At 46.4% G+C, this 17740-nt stretch overlaps 1 protein-coding gene across 1 annotated transcript; it reads right to left on the minus strand.

The window, feature by feature from the left end:
* S100B (S100 calcium binding protein B) lies at nt 586-7788 on the minus strand. The gene is made up of 3 exons (XM_005675677.3): nt 7685-7788; nt 4694-4831; nt 586-1870 (listed from the first exon to the last, which is right to left on the minus strand). Exons 2-3 carry the CDS (start codon nt 4829-4831, stop codon nt 1730-1732), a joined length of 279 nt encoding a protein of 92 aa, XP_005675734.1. The 5' UTR covers nt 7685-7788; the 3' UTR covers nt 586-1729.

Genomic DNA, 17740 nt, shown 5'->3' on the forward strand with positions numbered 1-17740 from the left:
TGGACCATAAAGAAATCTGAGAGCCAAAGAATTGCTGCTTTTGAACCGTGGTGTTAGAGAAGACTTTTGAGAGTCCCTTGTGCTGAAAGAAGATTAAAGCAGTCAATTCTAAAGGAAATCAGTCCTGAATATCCACTGGAAGGACTAATGCTGAAACTCCAATACTTTGGCCACCTGATGTGAAGAACTTGACCCATTAGGAAAGTCCCTATGCTGGGAAAGATAGAAACCAGGAGGAGTAAAAGACGACAGAGGATGAGATGGTTGGATGACATCACCGACTTGGGGGACATGAATTTGAGCAAGCTCCAGGAGTTTGGTGATGGACGGGAAGCCTGGTGTGCTGCAGTCCAGGGGGTTGCGAAGAGTCAGACATGACTGAGCAACTGAACTGAACTGACCTGACAGCCTTCCCCTTTATGTCTCTCCAATGGACCCACCCCTCCCACCCCTCCCTTTTTGTCCCTCCTCAAGTCCTGCTCTGTCACACCCTCTTCCCCACCTAAGCTTCAACCCAGGCTTGGGGGGAAGGGTGCCATATCTGCAGCCCTGATGAAGACAGGCTGTGTGGACTTTACACCTTTCTCCAGTTTTGCAAGAATACAGCTTTTATTTCATGTTTAACCACCAAGCAGATTTGTTACAGTGCTTTTTATTTAATGCAGTTACAAGCGACCAATTAGTTTATGATTTCCAAGTTTGTGTCCTTAAAAAAAAAAATAATAGAAAAAGGATGGATAAGCTTAATGCTTAATTTGAATTTTCCTGGGAGTGATTCTTAATATTTGTAACTTGATTTTTTTTTTTGAATTGGTGGCTACAAAAGCATAAAGGTCATAAAATTCCCTGGCTTCACCAACAGCTGGAAGCAGACCCTGTCTGCACAGACAGATTAAGAATGACCTTCACCACACATCAGACACATCCATCATAACCTCCATTCTACAGACAGAATAGGAGGCGCAGGTGCTTGGGTACGGCCATCTCCAGGGGCAGAGCTGTGACCTGCCCTGAGCCCCCTGCTCCCCTGCCCCAAATCCCAGAGATCCAGCAAAGTGTGGTCCTGTCGGGAGAACCCCACTAAATGCAGAAGTCTGATTCTCAGTTCTTACTACAGTTATAATGTCAGCACTTGTCAGCTTATGAGACAGATTTTCCATAGCTTAACTGCATACGCAAACATCACAGCTCATCTGTTGGAAAGGGCTCTAAATGTGACCATGCTCTTTGGTAGGTGGGACAGACTGTCAGGCCACCCAACCACATCAGGTTTCATTTGCTCCAGTGATGAGAAGATTTAATGACGGGCAACATTTTCAAAGGATGGTGGACAAAGCTTTGTGTTTTTAAATGTAGCGGCAGCATGTGGAATCCACAGTGCTCCAGTCCTTTTTGGTAGTCAATTTGTTTTTTCTAGGTGAGAGGTCTCCACAGCTTGGACAGCTAACACAGCACATGCTTTGTGACTGAGAAATGACTTTCCTAAGTTATAGTTACCAAGAGTCCCTGGGTCCAGAAAGCTAATACTACGCCTAGTAATACAGAAGGCTGGGGGCACTAAAAATGGTCCTTGGAAAGAGGTTTCAATTGTTCCCTCACAAAGCAAATCAAGCTTCCTAATTAGCTACAGCACAGAAAGCTCAGCTCCTACGGCCTTGCAAGCCCTGCCTCCGTTCCCCTGGTCAAACTTCGTCTCTGCTGCAGAAACAGCTCCGCTGCTTTCTCTTCCTTATTCATGTTCGAAGAACTCGTGGCAGGCAGTGGTAACCATGGCAACGAAAGCCATAAATTCCTGGAAGTCACATTCGCCGTCCCCATCACTGTCCAGTGTCTCCATGACTTTGTCCACAACCTCCTGCTCTTTGATTTCCTGAGAGAGATAAGACAGGTTGTCCAGCTTGCTTCTAAATGAACATTAAGGCCACAAAGACAAGATCAGAAGTTGGCTGGCTTTAATAATTTTGTATTAGAAGCAACCTAATGGCTTCCCTGGTGGCTCGGGGGTAAAGAATCCACCTGCAAATGCCGAAGACGTGGGTTCGATCCCTGATCTAGGAGGATCCCACATGCCTCAGAGCAACTAAGCCCCTGCACCACAACTACTGAGCCCGTGCTCTAGAGCCCAGGAACCACAGTGCCCACGTGCCGAGCCCACGTGCCCAAGAGCTTGTGCTCCACAACGGGAGAAGCCACGGCAATGAGAAGCCCTTGCTTGCGGCAACTAGAGAGCAGCCCTGTGAAACAAAGAAGACATGGCACAGCCAAAAAAAAATTTCCAGAGCAAAAATAATAATTATTATTATTACTAACTTAGAAACAACCTAAGACATGAAATGCAAAATTCCAGAAAGGGTTTTTCCAGTGACCAGGAGGCTGTTGGTTGGCAGAGGTCTCTAGGGGTCTAAGCCTTCTCTTCTACTTTCCTTTAGGTGCAGTGGGATCTTGCTACTAAAAGACTGAATGGAACAGCCAGGATCTGAAAAACTGCAGGCTGTTTGTGTTTTTAAAAAAAAAAAAAAAAAAAAAACAGAAAGGAAGAGTACAGTCTAGATTAGCCTGAGCACATTATATGCAAATGCCTTGAAAGCAAAAATGAACTTTTGGCTCCTATAAGTTTTTCATTGTTTCTGCATGTGGAAGACCCTATGTGAAGGCTTCCAGTGGATTTTCGTGTTTTGAAAGTAGTTTCTGGCTGAAATAACTCTCGGGAACACGCCCTAAATTTATTAACTTCTTATGTCTTTTGGCACTTGAGCTGCTTTCGAGGTATCTGGGACTCTTCTTGACATTATGCCCAACATGGAGTCAAGCGAGTGGTGAAACAGAGGACAGAGACAGAACAGGAAAGACGTGCACACGAGCTGAAGAGGAGTATAATACCACCGACTCTTCCGAACACCCAGTCCTCAGGGCAGGAGCGCTTGGCCTGAAGAAGTCGAGTATAACGCACAATGGCTGCCTCAGACATACAACATGTAAAAGACTGAGGTTCCTGTGAGGGGTTGAGTGGCACCTATAAACATCTGCCCAAAGATTAATTTCAATTACAGGAAAGATTTGCCTCCAAACAGAAACTACTTCATAAAAACCAGGCCAACAATGTTCATGATACCTTGATATACTTACCATGATTTACTTTTATTTTATAAACTGTGTTTCCCACATGCTAAGCTTTTTCTCTGTTTTAAATCAATAATTAATGACAGTAGCTCATTTGTTGAGCTGCACTTGATAAGCACTGTCTCACTGCAACAATTCTTTTCACAGAAGAATCCAGGACCTTCTGATTCTTAGGTGAGGTGGCGGGAAACAAGGTAAGTAAAAGTGTGAGCAGGCAGTTACCGCGCTGAGAACTTGGGTGCCTGGGAAAACCAGCTTCAGAATCAGACTAGGGAATGCTCCCTGAAGTCTGCAGGCCACTTCCTCTGATGGTGGTGCCATCTGTAGCCGTGGAGTGTTTGGGTGGGGAGAGCCCTGCAGACTCGGGGCATGGAGCCTGTGGCTCATCCTGCACGAAGGTCCAGCCTGCCCAGGAGGACAGCTCCCACCACCACGTGGGCTGGGCTCTCATGTCTTCCCGGGAATTACCTCCTGGTCAGACATGAGTACACTGGTGCACTGTATGGCCATTTCCTCTGGGTGCAAGATCACTTCAGTAACCTCGGTTCTGGGCACCAAGGGAATATTAGGTACCAGGTGGACTGCAGTTCGTTGCCTTGAATACACAATACAGATACAGCAGAGATGACGTGTGGCTGAGCCAAGGGCAGTGAAGGTTGTGAGTGGGGAAGTGAGTCCTCAGCAGAGCATCTGGACACACATCCACCAGAAGGGGAGCTGCCAGAGCAGTGGGGCTCATCAGATGTCCTCATGTAGCTTCCCAAGTTCCCACCAGGGCACCTCACCCCACAGGGCCCCCTGCAAGGCCCCAGGGCTTCTCTCATGAGCAGCTTGTGGCCTCTTGGTGATGAGCCAGGTCCTGGGGTCTGCATCTCTCCCAGCATCGACTATGCTGAGAGCTCAGGAATACCTGGCATCTTCTCACTGTGATGGATCTAACCATGTAGAGAAAGCCGAAACAGTCCTCTTCCCAAGAGCAAAAGCTTATTTTTAACAGTCTTCTTGCATGTTCAGTGTGTGATAAGCCGTGGTATAGTTTCCATCCCACTTTGTCATTGTTATTGTTGTACATGCTTAGTCGCTACAGTTGTGTCTGACTCTCTGCGACCCATGGACTGTAGCCTGCCAGGGTCCTCTGTTCATGGGATTCTCCAGGCAAGAATACTGGAGTGGGTTGCCATGCCCTCCTCCAGGGGATCCTCCTGACCCTGGGACTGAACCTGCATCTACTGCAGTGCCTGCATTGCAGGCAGAATTCTTTGCCACTAGGCCAATGGGGAAGCCACCCTATTGCTGTATATCCTTAGGTTTTTCCAAGAACCTGTATTCTTGCGTTTGAGACAGTAGTTTTTCCTTGATGCTCTTACTGTACACAAAATGAAAATTGTGGGGCCCACCTAAGCCAGCCTCTGTACTGAGGGCTTACTTGTGCAAACACATTTTCAGAAACAGCAGATGAGTCCTGACACCAACCTGGAGCCATGTTCAGGGCAGCTCAGAAGAGAAAATGGACAGATGGTCTTACAACGGGACAGGAGAGCAGGTTAGTTTAGTTTTAAAAAGCAAGACTCACCTCTAAAAAATGGGAAAGTTCATTGTTGATGAGCTCCTTCAGTTCTGATTTCTTCAGCTTGTGCTTGTCACCTTCCCTCCCGGAATATTGATGGAAGACATCAATGAGGGCCACCATGGCCTTCTCTAACTCAGACATCTGGGGCCCACAAAAAAAGATGCTTTGTAGAACAGAGCAGTTGTTACCTACACCGACCTTACCATCGGGGGCAACTGGCTTTGGCTCACCTCCCCTTTTGGGCTTAGAGGGTGTGGCTTTTCATCACCCCTTGAACCTGCTCCCTGCCACCCCTCCCTTCTCTGTCTTCTGTTCCCAAGCCCTCTGGCTTCTGGTTGCATTTGGGGGAAACTTCAACCAAAATACAGAGGAAGAGCAGTGAAGGGGATTGAGTCCTCCCCCATCCCTAGGAGACTCCCCACCCTGTCCTGGCAGGACTGCAAGATGAGGTGACAGTGCAGGGGAGCAAGGCTTTGAATTAATTACGGTGAACAGGAGCCAAATAAGGATACAGAAGTCAATAGTATTCCTATGTTCTGTCAATAAGCAGTTAGAAAATGTAGCAGAGAAGTCCTGTTTTACAGCAGCACACACATATTTCTAAGCATAAGTTTAGCAAGAAAAGTGTAGGTCCTTCCAAAAGCTACTGAGGTCATAAAATGTAGGAACTTTCTTTCAAATGGATATATAAATTTAACTCATTTTTAACAAAAATATTTCTGACTTTTGGGGGGGGGTGAAGAACATGACCAAAAAACAGCTAGAAAATTCAACTGAAAAAATAAATATGGTAGAATTGCCACAATTTTTTTTGAAAAAGATCAAGGAAAGTGACCTTGAATTTGAAGGTATTATACAATCATTTGATGAAGTTATTGTAGGGGAGCAAGACTTGCCACTCCAAAATGTCTCTTTGGGATGCAGATTATTTTCATCTGAAAACAATCAAGGCCCCCAAGATTCAGGAAGAAATTCCCCGAAGCTGCCTGAATCGGAATTTAGATGGAGGGCCTATTACAGGAGCGGAGCAACCACCAGAGAGAGAGGTCAGCAAGGAATGTGGGCCAGCGGTAAGGGAGGGCGGGGGAAAACGCTAGGAGACCTGAGTCCACTCTGTGTCCCATCACCTCTGCCGGCACAGCACACACTGGTTCACCCTCTTTGTTTGAACTGCTTGCCTCCCCTCTGAAGCTCCAAACCACTGCTATCAACATCTTCCTTTGTCTTGAGCTCATGATGGTATTAAAGGTAGGCACTTTGGTGAGTGACAGTTTTCCTGGGTCTCTCCCATGTATATGTTTTTAAACTTTGATTTGAATTTCTCCTGTTTACCTGTCTCATGTTTATTTAATTCTTAGACCAGCGAGAAGAATTTAGAAGGGTAGAGGAAAAATGTCTTTCTTCCCAATACCAGCTCTGATGCCAGAACCAATGTGGGCAGAGGCTGGACCACCTCCAGGCACTTTGTATTCTTGGCGGCACTGCCTCCAATGACAGAATGGCGCCTTTTCTCTGCATTTATCAAGGTAGGAAGCTTTTGTCTCTTCCACAACATGTACCTTTTACCACACAATCTGCAAGCCAAGGAAACAGCTGTTCAACCCTGGGAAACAGGCAGTATACAAAGGACCGCTTGTCAACTGTTTCACAAAACGGCCGACGCTCAGCCAGAGAAATTTGCCAGCTTTTGGCCTCGAGTTCTAATCATTAAAGAATCTTTGCAGTGTCATAGTTAAAAATAAAGAATTATGTCTAATTTTTGAAAAACCATTCCAGTATTGAATATCATTTACATTAAAAAAAATAAATTGGAATATAAGATTTAAATTCTTATTTACTTCTGACTTTCAAAGGAAAAGGATTGAAGATTTTTGCCTTGGCCTGATCTTTGCTAAACTTACCCTATTAATAATCAGTATACTTGTTTTGCTCTAAAGTCCCTAAAAATATCACATGTAGACAGAACAATTCAGATGTATTAAATCTTTAACATTTCATACTTTCTTATCCTTTGCACTAGAGTTCTCAATTAATTTTTTTAAAAAGAAAACAAAAAACTTAAGAAACTTTTGCATAGTCCTTATGCTTCTCAAGCTTCATGATGACTGGGAAAGACGAGGCTAAAATACTTGTATGAAGTATGACTAGCGGGATTTTTTTTTAAAGGAAAGGCATAAAATATATATCCCATATGTGAAAACGCCATAAAATCTGGTTTTCTTCATTAAACACACTACAAATTAATTTTTACCAGTTTTTCCTGTTAAAGTCTTCCCAATTGATGGTTAAAAATTGTTTAAGAGAACTGGAAATCAAATATCCAGTTCTCCTTTCGCTGCATTCCGTGAATATTCTACATTAATCTTTCATTTCGAAAACAGGGGAACTGCTGGGCGTTAGCTCCTCAGAAGCTCACATCACAGATGTGAGAATCCCTCTAGGCAAGAGCCCTACCTCCCCAAGAAACCTGAGGATGATTAAACCTACCACAGACTTCCAATTTCTTCGGCTCGGTTGTAATTTAATTGCAAAGACCTCCTCACTCACTCTGACCTGGGGGAGGGCGTCCGAAGACGCCGGCTCCGAGCTCAGGGCGCCTGTCCCCGCTCCGCGGAGGACGCAAACCCTCTCTTTAAAGAATTAAGCAAGAGGCCGCCTTGCAGCAACACCCAAGCCGAAGACCCGACGTTTCCCCGACTCTGATGAATCACCGGGAGAACGTGATTCATCTCTGTAGGATGAATCTTGCTGCCTGGAGTTGAGGTAGCGGTGTCCGCAAGGCAGGAGGAGAGTCATACTTTTGAAATGCTGCCAGAATCCTATGGACAGAGGAGCCTGGCAGGCTATACGGTCCATGGGGTTGCAACAGCCGGACACGGCTTAGCGACTAAACCACCACCCTAAAGGGGTTTTTAAACTACCACCCAGTTCCCAAGCCCACCCTCCGGGTCCTGCCCCCCAAACAACAGAGCAGGTTCCCCTGAGTGTCCTCACGTCAGTGGTCCTTGGCTGTCGCTCCGGGTACCTCTGGCTTCGGCGTCCTGAATGCCGGGACTAGGGCAGAAACAGCCTCTTATCCTTTCGCGGGGGGCGTGACCGGCACCCCCCGAGAGCCCGGCAGCCAATGGGAGCCGAGGGCGGGGCGCGGGTGGGAGCGGGGGCGGGGGCGGGGGCGGGGCCTGCGTCTCCCTCTCCTGGCTCTGCAGCCCGCGGGGCCTGGACACACAGGGCCGCATTGACGGCGCCACCCGGGACTCGCTCGGGAGACAGGCCTGCACTCGGGCCAAGGAAGAAAAAGGCCTGTAGGGCAGAAAGTGGGGAGTCAGCTCTTTGTACCGATTTTAAATTTTTATGTGAATATTGATGTTCCTCTAAAGGCAAGGATGGTGGTGGGTAGAGGAGTGGGTCTAGTGATTGATTCCGACAAAGCAAACGTGCAGACAATAGCAGGATGAATGCGGGAATTCAGGGCCCGAATGCACCTGCTCTGGCCCCACCGCGAGTGGGACACCCGTGGACATCAGTACCTCGAGTTTAGTCACTGAACCCAGCGTCTGCAGGCCCTGAAACCTGGGGCGAATGGTTTAATACTACCGAGGGCACACGCTAGGCACCCATGAAGGATTCCTCGTCCCTCCGGGGTGAGTGGCAATAGGCTGTCAGAGCTGGACAGTGCCCCAGGCACGTCCTGTCCACGTGCTCTGATTTAAGGGCGGTGCTGGCGGGGGCGGGGGTGGATGGGGGGTGGATGGGGGGTGGGGCCCCCCCACCGAGGCCTCACAAGCGGCCAAGGAAGGCTGAGTACCGACTCCACACACACTGTGGTCCTCTTAACAGCTTCCCTTTAGACACATTATGCACAGACTCTTTTTCCTTTTTTTCTTTGCCTTTCATTTCTCTTTCCTCAACTATTTGTAAGTCCTCCCCAACCATTTCGCCTTTAGGCATTCCTTTTTCTTGGGGATGGTTTTGATCACCACCTCCTATACAATGTTACGAACCTTCAGAGTTCTTGGGCATTCTATCAGATCTAATCCCTTCAATCTATTTGTCACTTCCACTGTGTAATCATAAGGGAATTGATTTACGTCATGTCTGAATGGTCTAGTGGTTTCCCCTACTTTCTTCAACTTAAGCCTGAATTTTGCAACAAGGAGTTCATGATCTGAGCCACAGTCAGCTCCGGGTCTTGTTTCTGCTGACTGTATAGGGCTTCTGCCTCTTCGGCTGCAAAGAATATAATCAATCTGATTTCGGCATTGACCATCTGGTGATGTCCATGTGTAGAGTTGTCTCTTGTGTTGTTGGAAGAGGGTGTTTGCTATGTTCAGTACGTTCTCTTGGCAAAACTCTGTTAGACTTTGCCCTGCTTCAATTTGTACTCAAAGCCCAAACTTGACTGTTACTCCAGGTAGGCCTGTTACTGACTTCCTACTTTTGCATTCCAGTCCCCTATGATGAAAAGGACATCTATTTTTGGTGTTAGTTCTAGAAGGTCTTATATGTCATCATAGAACTGTTCGGCTTCTTCAGCTTTGGTAATTGGGGCATAGACTTGGATTACTGTGACGCTGAATGGCTTGCTTTGGAAACGAACTGAGATCACTCTGTCATTTTTGAGATTGCATCCAAGTACTGCATTTCAGAGTACCTTGTTGACTGTGAGGGCTGTTGCATTTCTTCTAAGGGATTCTTGCCCATGGTAGTAGATATAAAGGTCATCTGAATTAAATTCACCCATTCCTGTCCAGTTTAGTTCACTGATTCCTAAAATGCTGATGTTCACTCTTGCCATCTCCTGTTTGACCACTTACAGTTTACCTTGATTCATGGACCTAACATTCCAGGTTCCTATGCAACATTGCTCTTTACAGCATTGGACTTTATTTCCATCACCAGTCACACTCACAACTTTTATTTCTCCACACTTCTCCAGTAGCATATTGGGCACCTACCAACCTGGGAAGTTCATCTTTCAGTGTCCTATCTTTTTGCCTTTTCATACTGTTCATGGGGTTCTCAAAGCAAGAATACTGAAGTGGTTTGTCATTCCTTCCTCCAGTGGACCACGTTTTGAAGGGCTGGAGATCAGGCTAATCACCAATGGCCCTTGATTTAATCCATTGATGCTGCCGTAATAGAACCTCCATAAACATCCCCAAGGGAAGGAGTTTGGAGAGCTTCCAGGTCGGAGAGCTTCCAGGCTGGAGAGCATGTAGAGATGGGGAGGGTGACTCCCAGAAAGCAGGAAGCTCCTCATGCCCCCTGCACCTGTCCTCTGCACTTCCTCCATCTGGCTCTTCCCCAGTTGCATCCTTTTACAATAAGCTGGTAACCTATCCTTGAGTTCCGTGAGTTGCTCTAGCAAATCACTGAACCAGAGGAGGGTGTGTGGGACCCGCAGGTTATAGGTGTCCACAGCTGGGGTCTTACAGTGACTGCTGAAGGGGGGCAACCATGTGAGTGGATGGTGTCAGAAGGGAGTCAGATCACAGGACACCCAGCTGGCATAAACCATACATCTGGTGTCAGAGTGTTTTCTGTTGGTAGAAATCAGCTCATAGCACATCACTAGGGGGTCTGTACACTCAAAACTTAACTCTTGATTTCTAGCATCAGTGCTTTTCCCCCTCCATTTTGTCTCTTCTGCCAAGTTTATTCTTTCCTTATAGCATCTTTAAAATTGTTTTAAATTTTGAAATCACTTTATTTTTCAGGTAGCCATTTATTTTTTATTTTATATTGGAGCACAGTTGTATAACAATGTTGTGCTGAAATCACTTTAGACTAACAAGAGTACAGTAAAAAAATTAATAAATCCTTTTATTTTTCTTGTTGTCAGTCTGGTTCTAATCAAGAGACAGAAACCACACTGTCATTCAAACATGACAAGTTTAACACAAAGAATTATGCACCTACAATAGGATCATAACTGTGTAGAGGAATCTAAAGAGCTTCAGGGGGAGGGGGCCGGTGTGAACCCAGGGTCTGGCATGTGCATGTCAGAGAAGCAGGTGAAATGGCCTCCATGCCAGGCCAGGCTGCTAGGCCAGCCAGGGCAGCCCTTGCCGGCCACATCCTGGAGCCAAGCACCAGCAGATGCTGTGAAGGATGGAGAAGCAGGACAGGACAGACAAATATGCTCCCCCAGGAGCAGGAGAGAAGGCCCCCCTCCAAAGTGCAAGCCCAGGCTCACCACGGGGTGACCTGATTAGTGGCCACTGAAGGCAGCAGCACTAAGGGGCCAGAATCCACACCAGGCACAGGCGCCCTGCCTGGCACTCTGCATCCATCAGCAGCATTCTACACACATCCGGACTCCCCTGCAGCAGCTAAAGAAGCTGAGAAGACACAGCTCCCTTTGTTACAGTGAACTAGTTCTTTCCCCAGCAAGAAGACGCACAGCCCTACAGTTACTGTATCCATTGCTGGCTCACTTATGGTTCCACAGAAAATTCAGTTACCTAAAGATTAAATTGAAATGCTAATTTCCAATAACTTGTTTATAAAACAGGGAAGTAGAGAAAAGAAAATGATTAGGAGACAGACCCAACATGTAACAAGCAAAAACATATGCATAGCTGCTCTAGCCTTCATCTCTGTGTAACCAGCCCTGAGGTCCTGGTAGACACCCCTGACCATCCATTCCGAATCTCCCCTGCCCTCAGCAAGAACCTACTCTAGATTCCTTATTGGATAGAGTGAGCCAAACATTCATCCTTGAGGAGCTGGAGACATCAGTACTCCTGTTTTATTTAATCATAATAGTTCAGCTTTGGTTGCTCTGTGTTTTCATTAACCATTACTACTGGTTGTGGAAGTATTAAGAGGAGCCCCAGAATGCCCAGGTTCCAAAGTCCTCCCTGCTGCCCTCACGGAGCAGTAACACTAACCCCTCCCTCTCCCCGGTAATTGGGATCAATCATTCAAGCCAATAGATGGATGTTTTTTTCTTTTTGCTTGTTGGTTCAAAGGCATGAGGAGCCCAAAGTGGCCAGTGGCAATCCTGGCTTCCAGTTCAGTGGGACCATTGCTCTGAACCGTGGTGGAAACCTCCCCCCTAGACAGTAAGATTTCCAAATTATCTCAAAGCTGCCAAGACAAGAAAAAAAAAATCTGCCAGGAGGGTATAAGTGTACCAGTGAGAGGACTACTCATCCTTCTAATCTCAGTTCCCAGACCCATGCATTCTGACTCTGGGGGACACAGCATCATAGAACAGTTCTTAACTCAAAGTACAGATCGTATCCTGCCTTATGGAACCCATCCTTTCAGGATGTTGCCTTCCACCTGGGATCATAATCAACTCTTCAAGAAGTGATTCCAGCTTTCGACCAGGTCAGCCACTTCTGAGTTACAGGATGTGTGATAAGACTGCTCTTCCTTTGCTGGGACTTGTGTCCCTGGCTGGGACGCAGAGCCGTTGTAGTGGATAAACTGTGAGGTCATGGATGTTGGACCTCCTGCTGCGGCAGTGCAGGCAGGGAAGTAAAATCCATACCCAGAGTGTATGGTCATTCCAGTGAGGACAGATTTCCACCCTTTCTCTGATGGCAGAGGTCCAGTGTAATCCACCTGCCACCAGGGGTATGGCTGGTCATCTCGGACTCAGCATTAGTCTTGGCTGCCAGTAGACAAGGCACTCTACGGCAGCAGTGGTGAGGGGAGCAAATGTTGCTGAGCCCTGCCCACCTGCACCTCTGCCACGTGGCCACTTTATTTGCGGATACATCAAGTGAGCCCTGGAGCAGCTGCAGTAAGAACTGGCTGATGCCCACGAGGCAGTCCGTCTCCACATGCTTATTAGGAACCTCTTCTGCAGGGCATGCCCAGAGCTGGGGGAGGGGTTCCCTGGAACACGAACATGTTCACAGACTGCTCTTTCAGAGAGGCCCATCCAAACACCTCTTCCAGGGCCTTCTTGTGACCAGTTTTCAATCCTGTTCCTTCCAAGTTGCTGAACAACCAAATCATTAGCAGCCACCTGAGGGTTAATACAGATTCCTACTCTAGCCACGTCTCTACAGACACAGTGGACAACCAACCAAACTGTCGCGGTTCTGTCCTGAGAGGACTTTCCTTCACCATGTCTTTCAGGGTGACCCTTAAGTGGAGCTGCAGTTAGCTGCCTAACCTTAATCCTAACCTAACCCAAACTGCTGCTACTGGTCCTCGGAAACTGGCTGGAATGAAAAGGAATTAGAGAATCCACAGCCGCACACCAAGTGCCGGGTCATGTCGACTTTCTCTGGTGCACACGCCTCACCAGTCACAGCAGCTGCAGTTGAAGCCACAGGTGGCTGTGTTTGTGAGAGTCCATAGCCAGCCTCCCAGACCAAAGTGGCAAGTTATATGGGCTTGTGATCAGTATCCGCCCTGCCCCTGCCACCTCCCCACCACTGCTTATGTCAGCCCTTTGATGGTGGCATCAGTCTCCAGGGTGATGCACAGCTTCAGGTTCACTGCCGAGATAAGAAGGGGAAGCTGTCCCGGAAGTATGGCCCATAGATAGTGTGGGCCCTGAGCCTTGAGCTTGAATCGACAGGCCTGGTCCACAGCCTGGCCTCACACCCCGTGAGGTGGGACCTGAGCCACGGGCTTTGGCCCTACTTCCTAGTTGCCCCACAGGCAGAACAGGCCTGCTTGGGAAGCACAGAACTTGCTCGCCTCTGAGGAAGGAGCTGCTGTGCACTGCAGGCTTCAAGCAGATGCAAGGCACCAGCCCTGAGGGCCTCAGCCCCATCCCAGAGTCACAACTTGGACTCTGAGTTTGTCCTTCGTCGTGCACAAGAAAAGCTTCAGGCTGCTCCTGCAGAGGTAAAAGGCTAGTTTGGGATTCTCTCATCTAACTTCTGGATGCCTGAGCGTCGGGCCTGCCCTCTTGGCACAAACACTAGCTTCCTGGGACAGCCCAGTGCAGGCTGTGCCCCTACCCCACTCCAGGGCCCCAGGGAGGAGAGAGCTGCCCATCGGAAAGAGATGGGCTTTCAGGTGCTGTGAGGCCCCAGGGTAACATCCTCAGATGTGGGCTCTGAGCTGATGCCGAGTCTTGGGGCCACAAACTGGCACTTGGGCCAGCAGTCAAAAGAGAACTCTGGAAGTAAAAGGGAGTCTCGGCCCATTCAGGGGAGCCGGGTGGTGCACAGAGCTCCCTGGAGCTGTTTCTTAGCTCCTGAATGTGCCGAGACAGACACACTCGGCCCCCACTGAATCCCCTCTCTGGCTACCTTACCTGTGGCCAGAGAGCCACTGTGATAGGCAGCTCACGAAAGTCTCCAGAACAAGACAACTGTGTCCACAGACATCCGTGTGTGGAGCCCTCCATCGCCACTGCGACCCAGAGTCAGTACAGGGCCTGATTCTGGTTCAGACACCTGTCCTTGGATGGTGCTGTTGTTCAGTTGCACAGTTATGTCCGTCTCTTGGCAACCCCATGGACTGCAGCATGCGAGGCTTCCCTGTCCTTCACCATCTCCCAGAGTTTGCAGAAATTCATGTCCACTGAGTTGGAGATGCCATCCAACCACCTCATCCTCTGTCATCCCCTTTTCACCTGCTTTCAATCTTTCTCAGCATCTGGGTCTTTTCCACTGAGTTCTGCATCAGGTGGTCAAAGTACTGGAGATTCAGCTTCAGCATCAGCCCTTCCAATAACTATTCAGGGTTGATTTCCTTTTGGACTGGTTGGTTTGATCTCCTTGCTGTCCAAGGGGCTCTCAAGAGTCTTCAACACCATAGTTCAAAAGCATCACTTCTTCAGCACTCAGCCATCTTTATGGTCCAACTCTCACATTCATCCATACATGACTACTGGAGAAACAATAGCTTTGACTACACAGACCTTTGTTGGCAAAGCAATGTCTCTGCTTTTTAATATGCTATCAAGGTTGGTCACAGCTTTTCTTCCAAGGAACAAGCATCTTTTAAATTCATGGCTGCACTCATCATCTTTAGTGACTTTGGAGCCCAAGAAAATAAAATCTCTCACTGTTTCCATTGTTTCCCTGGCTATTTGCCATGAAGAGATGGGATCAGATGCCATGAACTTTGTTTTTGAATGTTGAAATTTAAGCTAGCGTTTTCACTCTCCTCTTTCACTTTCATCAAGAGACTCCTCAGTTCCTCTTTGCTTTCTGCCATATGGGTGGTGTCACCTGCATATCTGAGGTTATTGATATTTCTTCTGGCAGTCTTGATTCCAGCTTGTGCTTCATCCAGCCTGGCATTTCACATGATGTACTCTGCATATAAGTTAAATAAGCAGGGTGATAATATACAGCCTTGACATACTCCTTTCCCAATTTGGAAGCAGTCCAGTTCCATGTCTGGTTCTAACTGTTGCTTCTTGACCTGCATACAGATGTCTCAGGAGGCTAGCAAGATGGTCTGGTATTCCCATCTCTTGAAGAATTTTCCACAGTTTGTTGTGGTCCACACAGTCAAAGGCTTTGGCATAGTCAATAAAGCAGAAGGAGATGTTTTTCTGGAACTCCTTGCTTTTTTGACGATCCAACGGATGTTGGCAATTTGACCTCTGGTTCCTCTGTCCTTTCTAAATCCAGCTAGAACATCTGTTGAAGCCTTGCTTGGAGAATTTTGAGCATTACTTTGCTAGCATGTGAGATGAGTGCAATTGGGGGATAGAATGAAAATTTGGACATTGACCTTCTTTGGGATTGGAATGAAAACTGACCTTTTCCAGTCCTGTGGCCACTGCTGAGTTTTCCAAATTTGCTTGCATATTGAGTGTAGCACTTTCACAGCATCATCTTTTAGGATTTGAAATAGCTCTATTGGAATTCCATCACCTCTACTAGCTTTCTTCATAGTGATGCTTCCAAAGGCCCACTTGACTTTGCATTCCAGGATGTCTGGCTCTAGGTGAGTGACCACACTATCCTGGTTTTCTAGGTTATTAAGATCTTTTTTGTACAGTTCTACGTATTCTTGCCACCTCTTCTTAATATCTTCTGCTTCTGTTATGTCCATACCATTTCTGTCCTTTATTGTGCCCATCTTTGCATGAAATGTTTCCTTGGTATCTATAATTTTCTTCAAGAGATTTTTAGTCTTTCCCACTCTATTGTTTTCTTCTAATTCTTTGCATTGATAACTGAGGAAGGCTTTCTTATCTCTCTTGCTGTTCTGCATTCAGATGGATGTATTTTTCCTTTTCGCCTTTGCCTGGAGAAAGGAATGGCAAACCACTTCAGTATTCTTGCTTTGAGAACCCCATGAACAGTATGAAAAGGCAAAAAGATAGGACACTGAAAGATGAACTCCCCAGGTCAGTAGATGCCCAATATGCTACTGGAGAAGTGTGGAGAAATAACTCTTAAAAAAAAAAAATGAAGAGATGGAGCCAAAGCAAAAACAACACCCAGTTGTGGGTGTGACTGGTGATGGAAATAAAGTCTGATGCTGTAAAGAGTAATGTTGCGTAGGAACCTGGAATGTTAGGTCCATGAATCATGGTAAACTGTAAGTGGTCAAACAGGAGATGGCAAGAGTGAACATTAACATTTTAGGAATCAGTGAACTAAAATGGACAGGAATGGGTGAATTTAATTCAGATGACCTTTATATCTACTACCATGGGCAAGAATCCCTTAGAAGAAATGCAACAGCCCTCATAGTCAACGAGGTACTCTGAAATGCAGTACTTGGATGCAATCTCAAAAATGACAGAGTGATCTCGGTTCATTTCCAAAGCAAGCCATTCAGTGTCACAGTAATGCAAGTCTATGCCCCAACTATTAAAACCGAAGAAGCTGAAGTCAAATGGTTCTATGATGACATACAAGACCTTCTAGAACTAACACCAAAAAAAGATGTCCTTTTCATCATAGGGGACTGGAATGCAAATGTAAGAAGTCAAGAGATACCTGGAGTAACAGTCAAGTTTGGGCTTTGAGTACAAAATGAAGCAGAGCAAAGTTTAACAGAGTTTTGCCAAAAGAATGCAGTGGTCATAGCAAACACCCTCTTCCAACAATACAAGAAACAGCTCTACACATGAACATCACCAGATGGTCAATACCAAAATCAGATTGATTATATTCTTTGCAGCCGAAGAGGGAGAAGCTCTACACAGTCAGCAAAAACAAGACTGGGAGTTGACTGTGGCTCAGATCTTGAGCTCCTTATTGCACAATTCAGGCTTAAGTTGAAGAAAGTAGGGAAAACCACTAGACTACTCAGGTATGACCTGAATCAAATCCCTCAGGATTATACAGTGGAAGTGAGAAATCGATTGAAGGGATTAGATCTGATAGAGTGCCTAAAGAACTATGGACAGAAGTTTGTGACATTGTGTAGGAGGCAGTGATCAAGATCATCCCCAAGAAAAAGAAATGCAAAAAGGCAAAATGGTTGTCTGAGGAGGCCTTACAAATAGCTGAAGAAATAAGAGAAGCTAAAAACAAATGAGAAAAGGAAGGATATACCCATCTGAATGTAGAGTTCCAAAGAATAGCAAGGAGAGATAAGAAAGCCTTCCTAAGTGATCAGTGCAAGGAAATAGAGGAAAACAACAGAATGAGAAAGACTAGAGATCTCTTCAAGAAAATTAGAGATCCCAAGGGAACTTTTCATGCAAAGATGGAGACAATAAAGGACAGAAATGGTATGGACATAACAGAAGCAGAAGATATTAAGAAGAGGTGGCAAGAATACATAGAAGAACTATACAGAAAGGATCTTAATGACCCAGAAAATCACGATACTGTGATCACTCACCTAGAGCCAGACATCCTGGAGTCTGAAGTCAAGTGGACCTTAGGAAGCATCACTATGAAGAAAGCTAGTAGAGGTGATGGAATTCCAGTTGAGCTATTTCAAATCCTAAAAGATGATGCTATGAAAGTGCTACTCAAAATGCCAGCAAATTTGGAAAACTCAACAATGGCCACAGGACTGGAAAAGGTCAATTTTCTTTCCAATCCCAAAGAAAGGCAATGCCAAGGAATGTTCTAACTACAGCATAATTACACTCATCTCACACACTAACAAAGTAATGCTCAAAATTCTCCAAGCTAGGCTTCAACAAAA

This window comes from Capra hircus, chromosome 1 (assembly GCF_001704415.2).
Source record: "Capra hircus breed San Clemente chromosome 1, ASM170441v1, whole genome shotgun sequence".
Classification (NCBI taxonomy): domain Eukaryota; kingdom Metazoa; phylum Chordata; class Mammalia; order Artiodactyla; family Bovidae; genus Capra; species Capra hircus.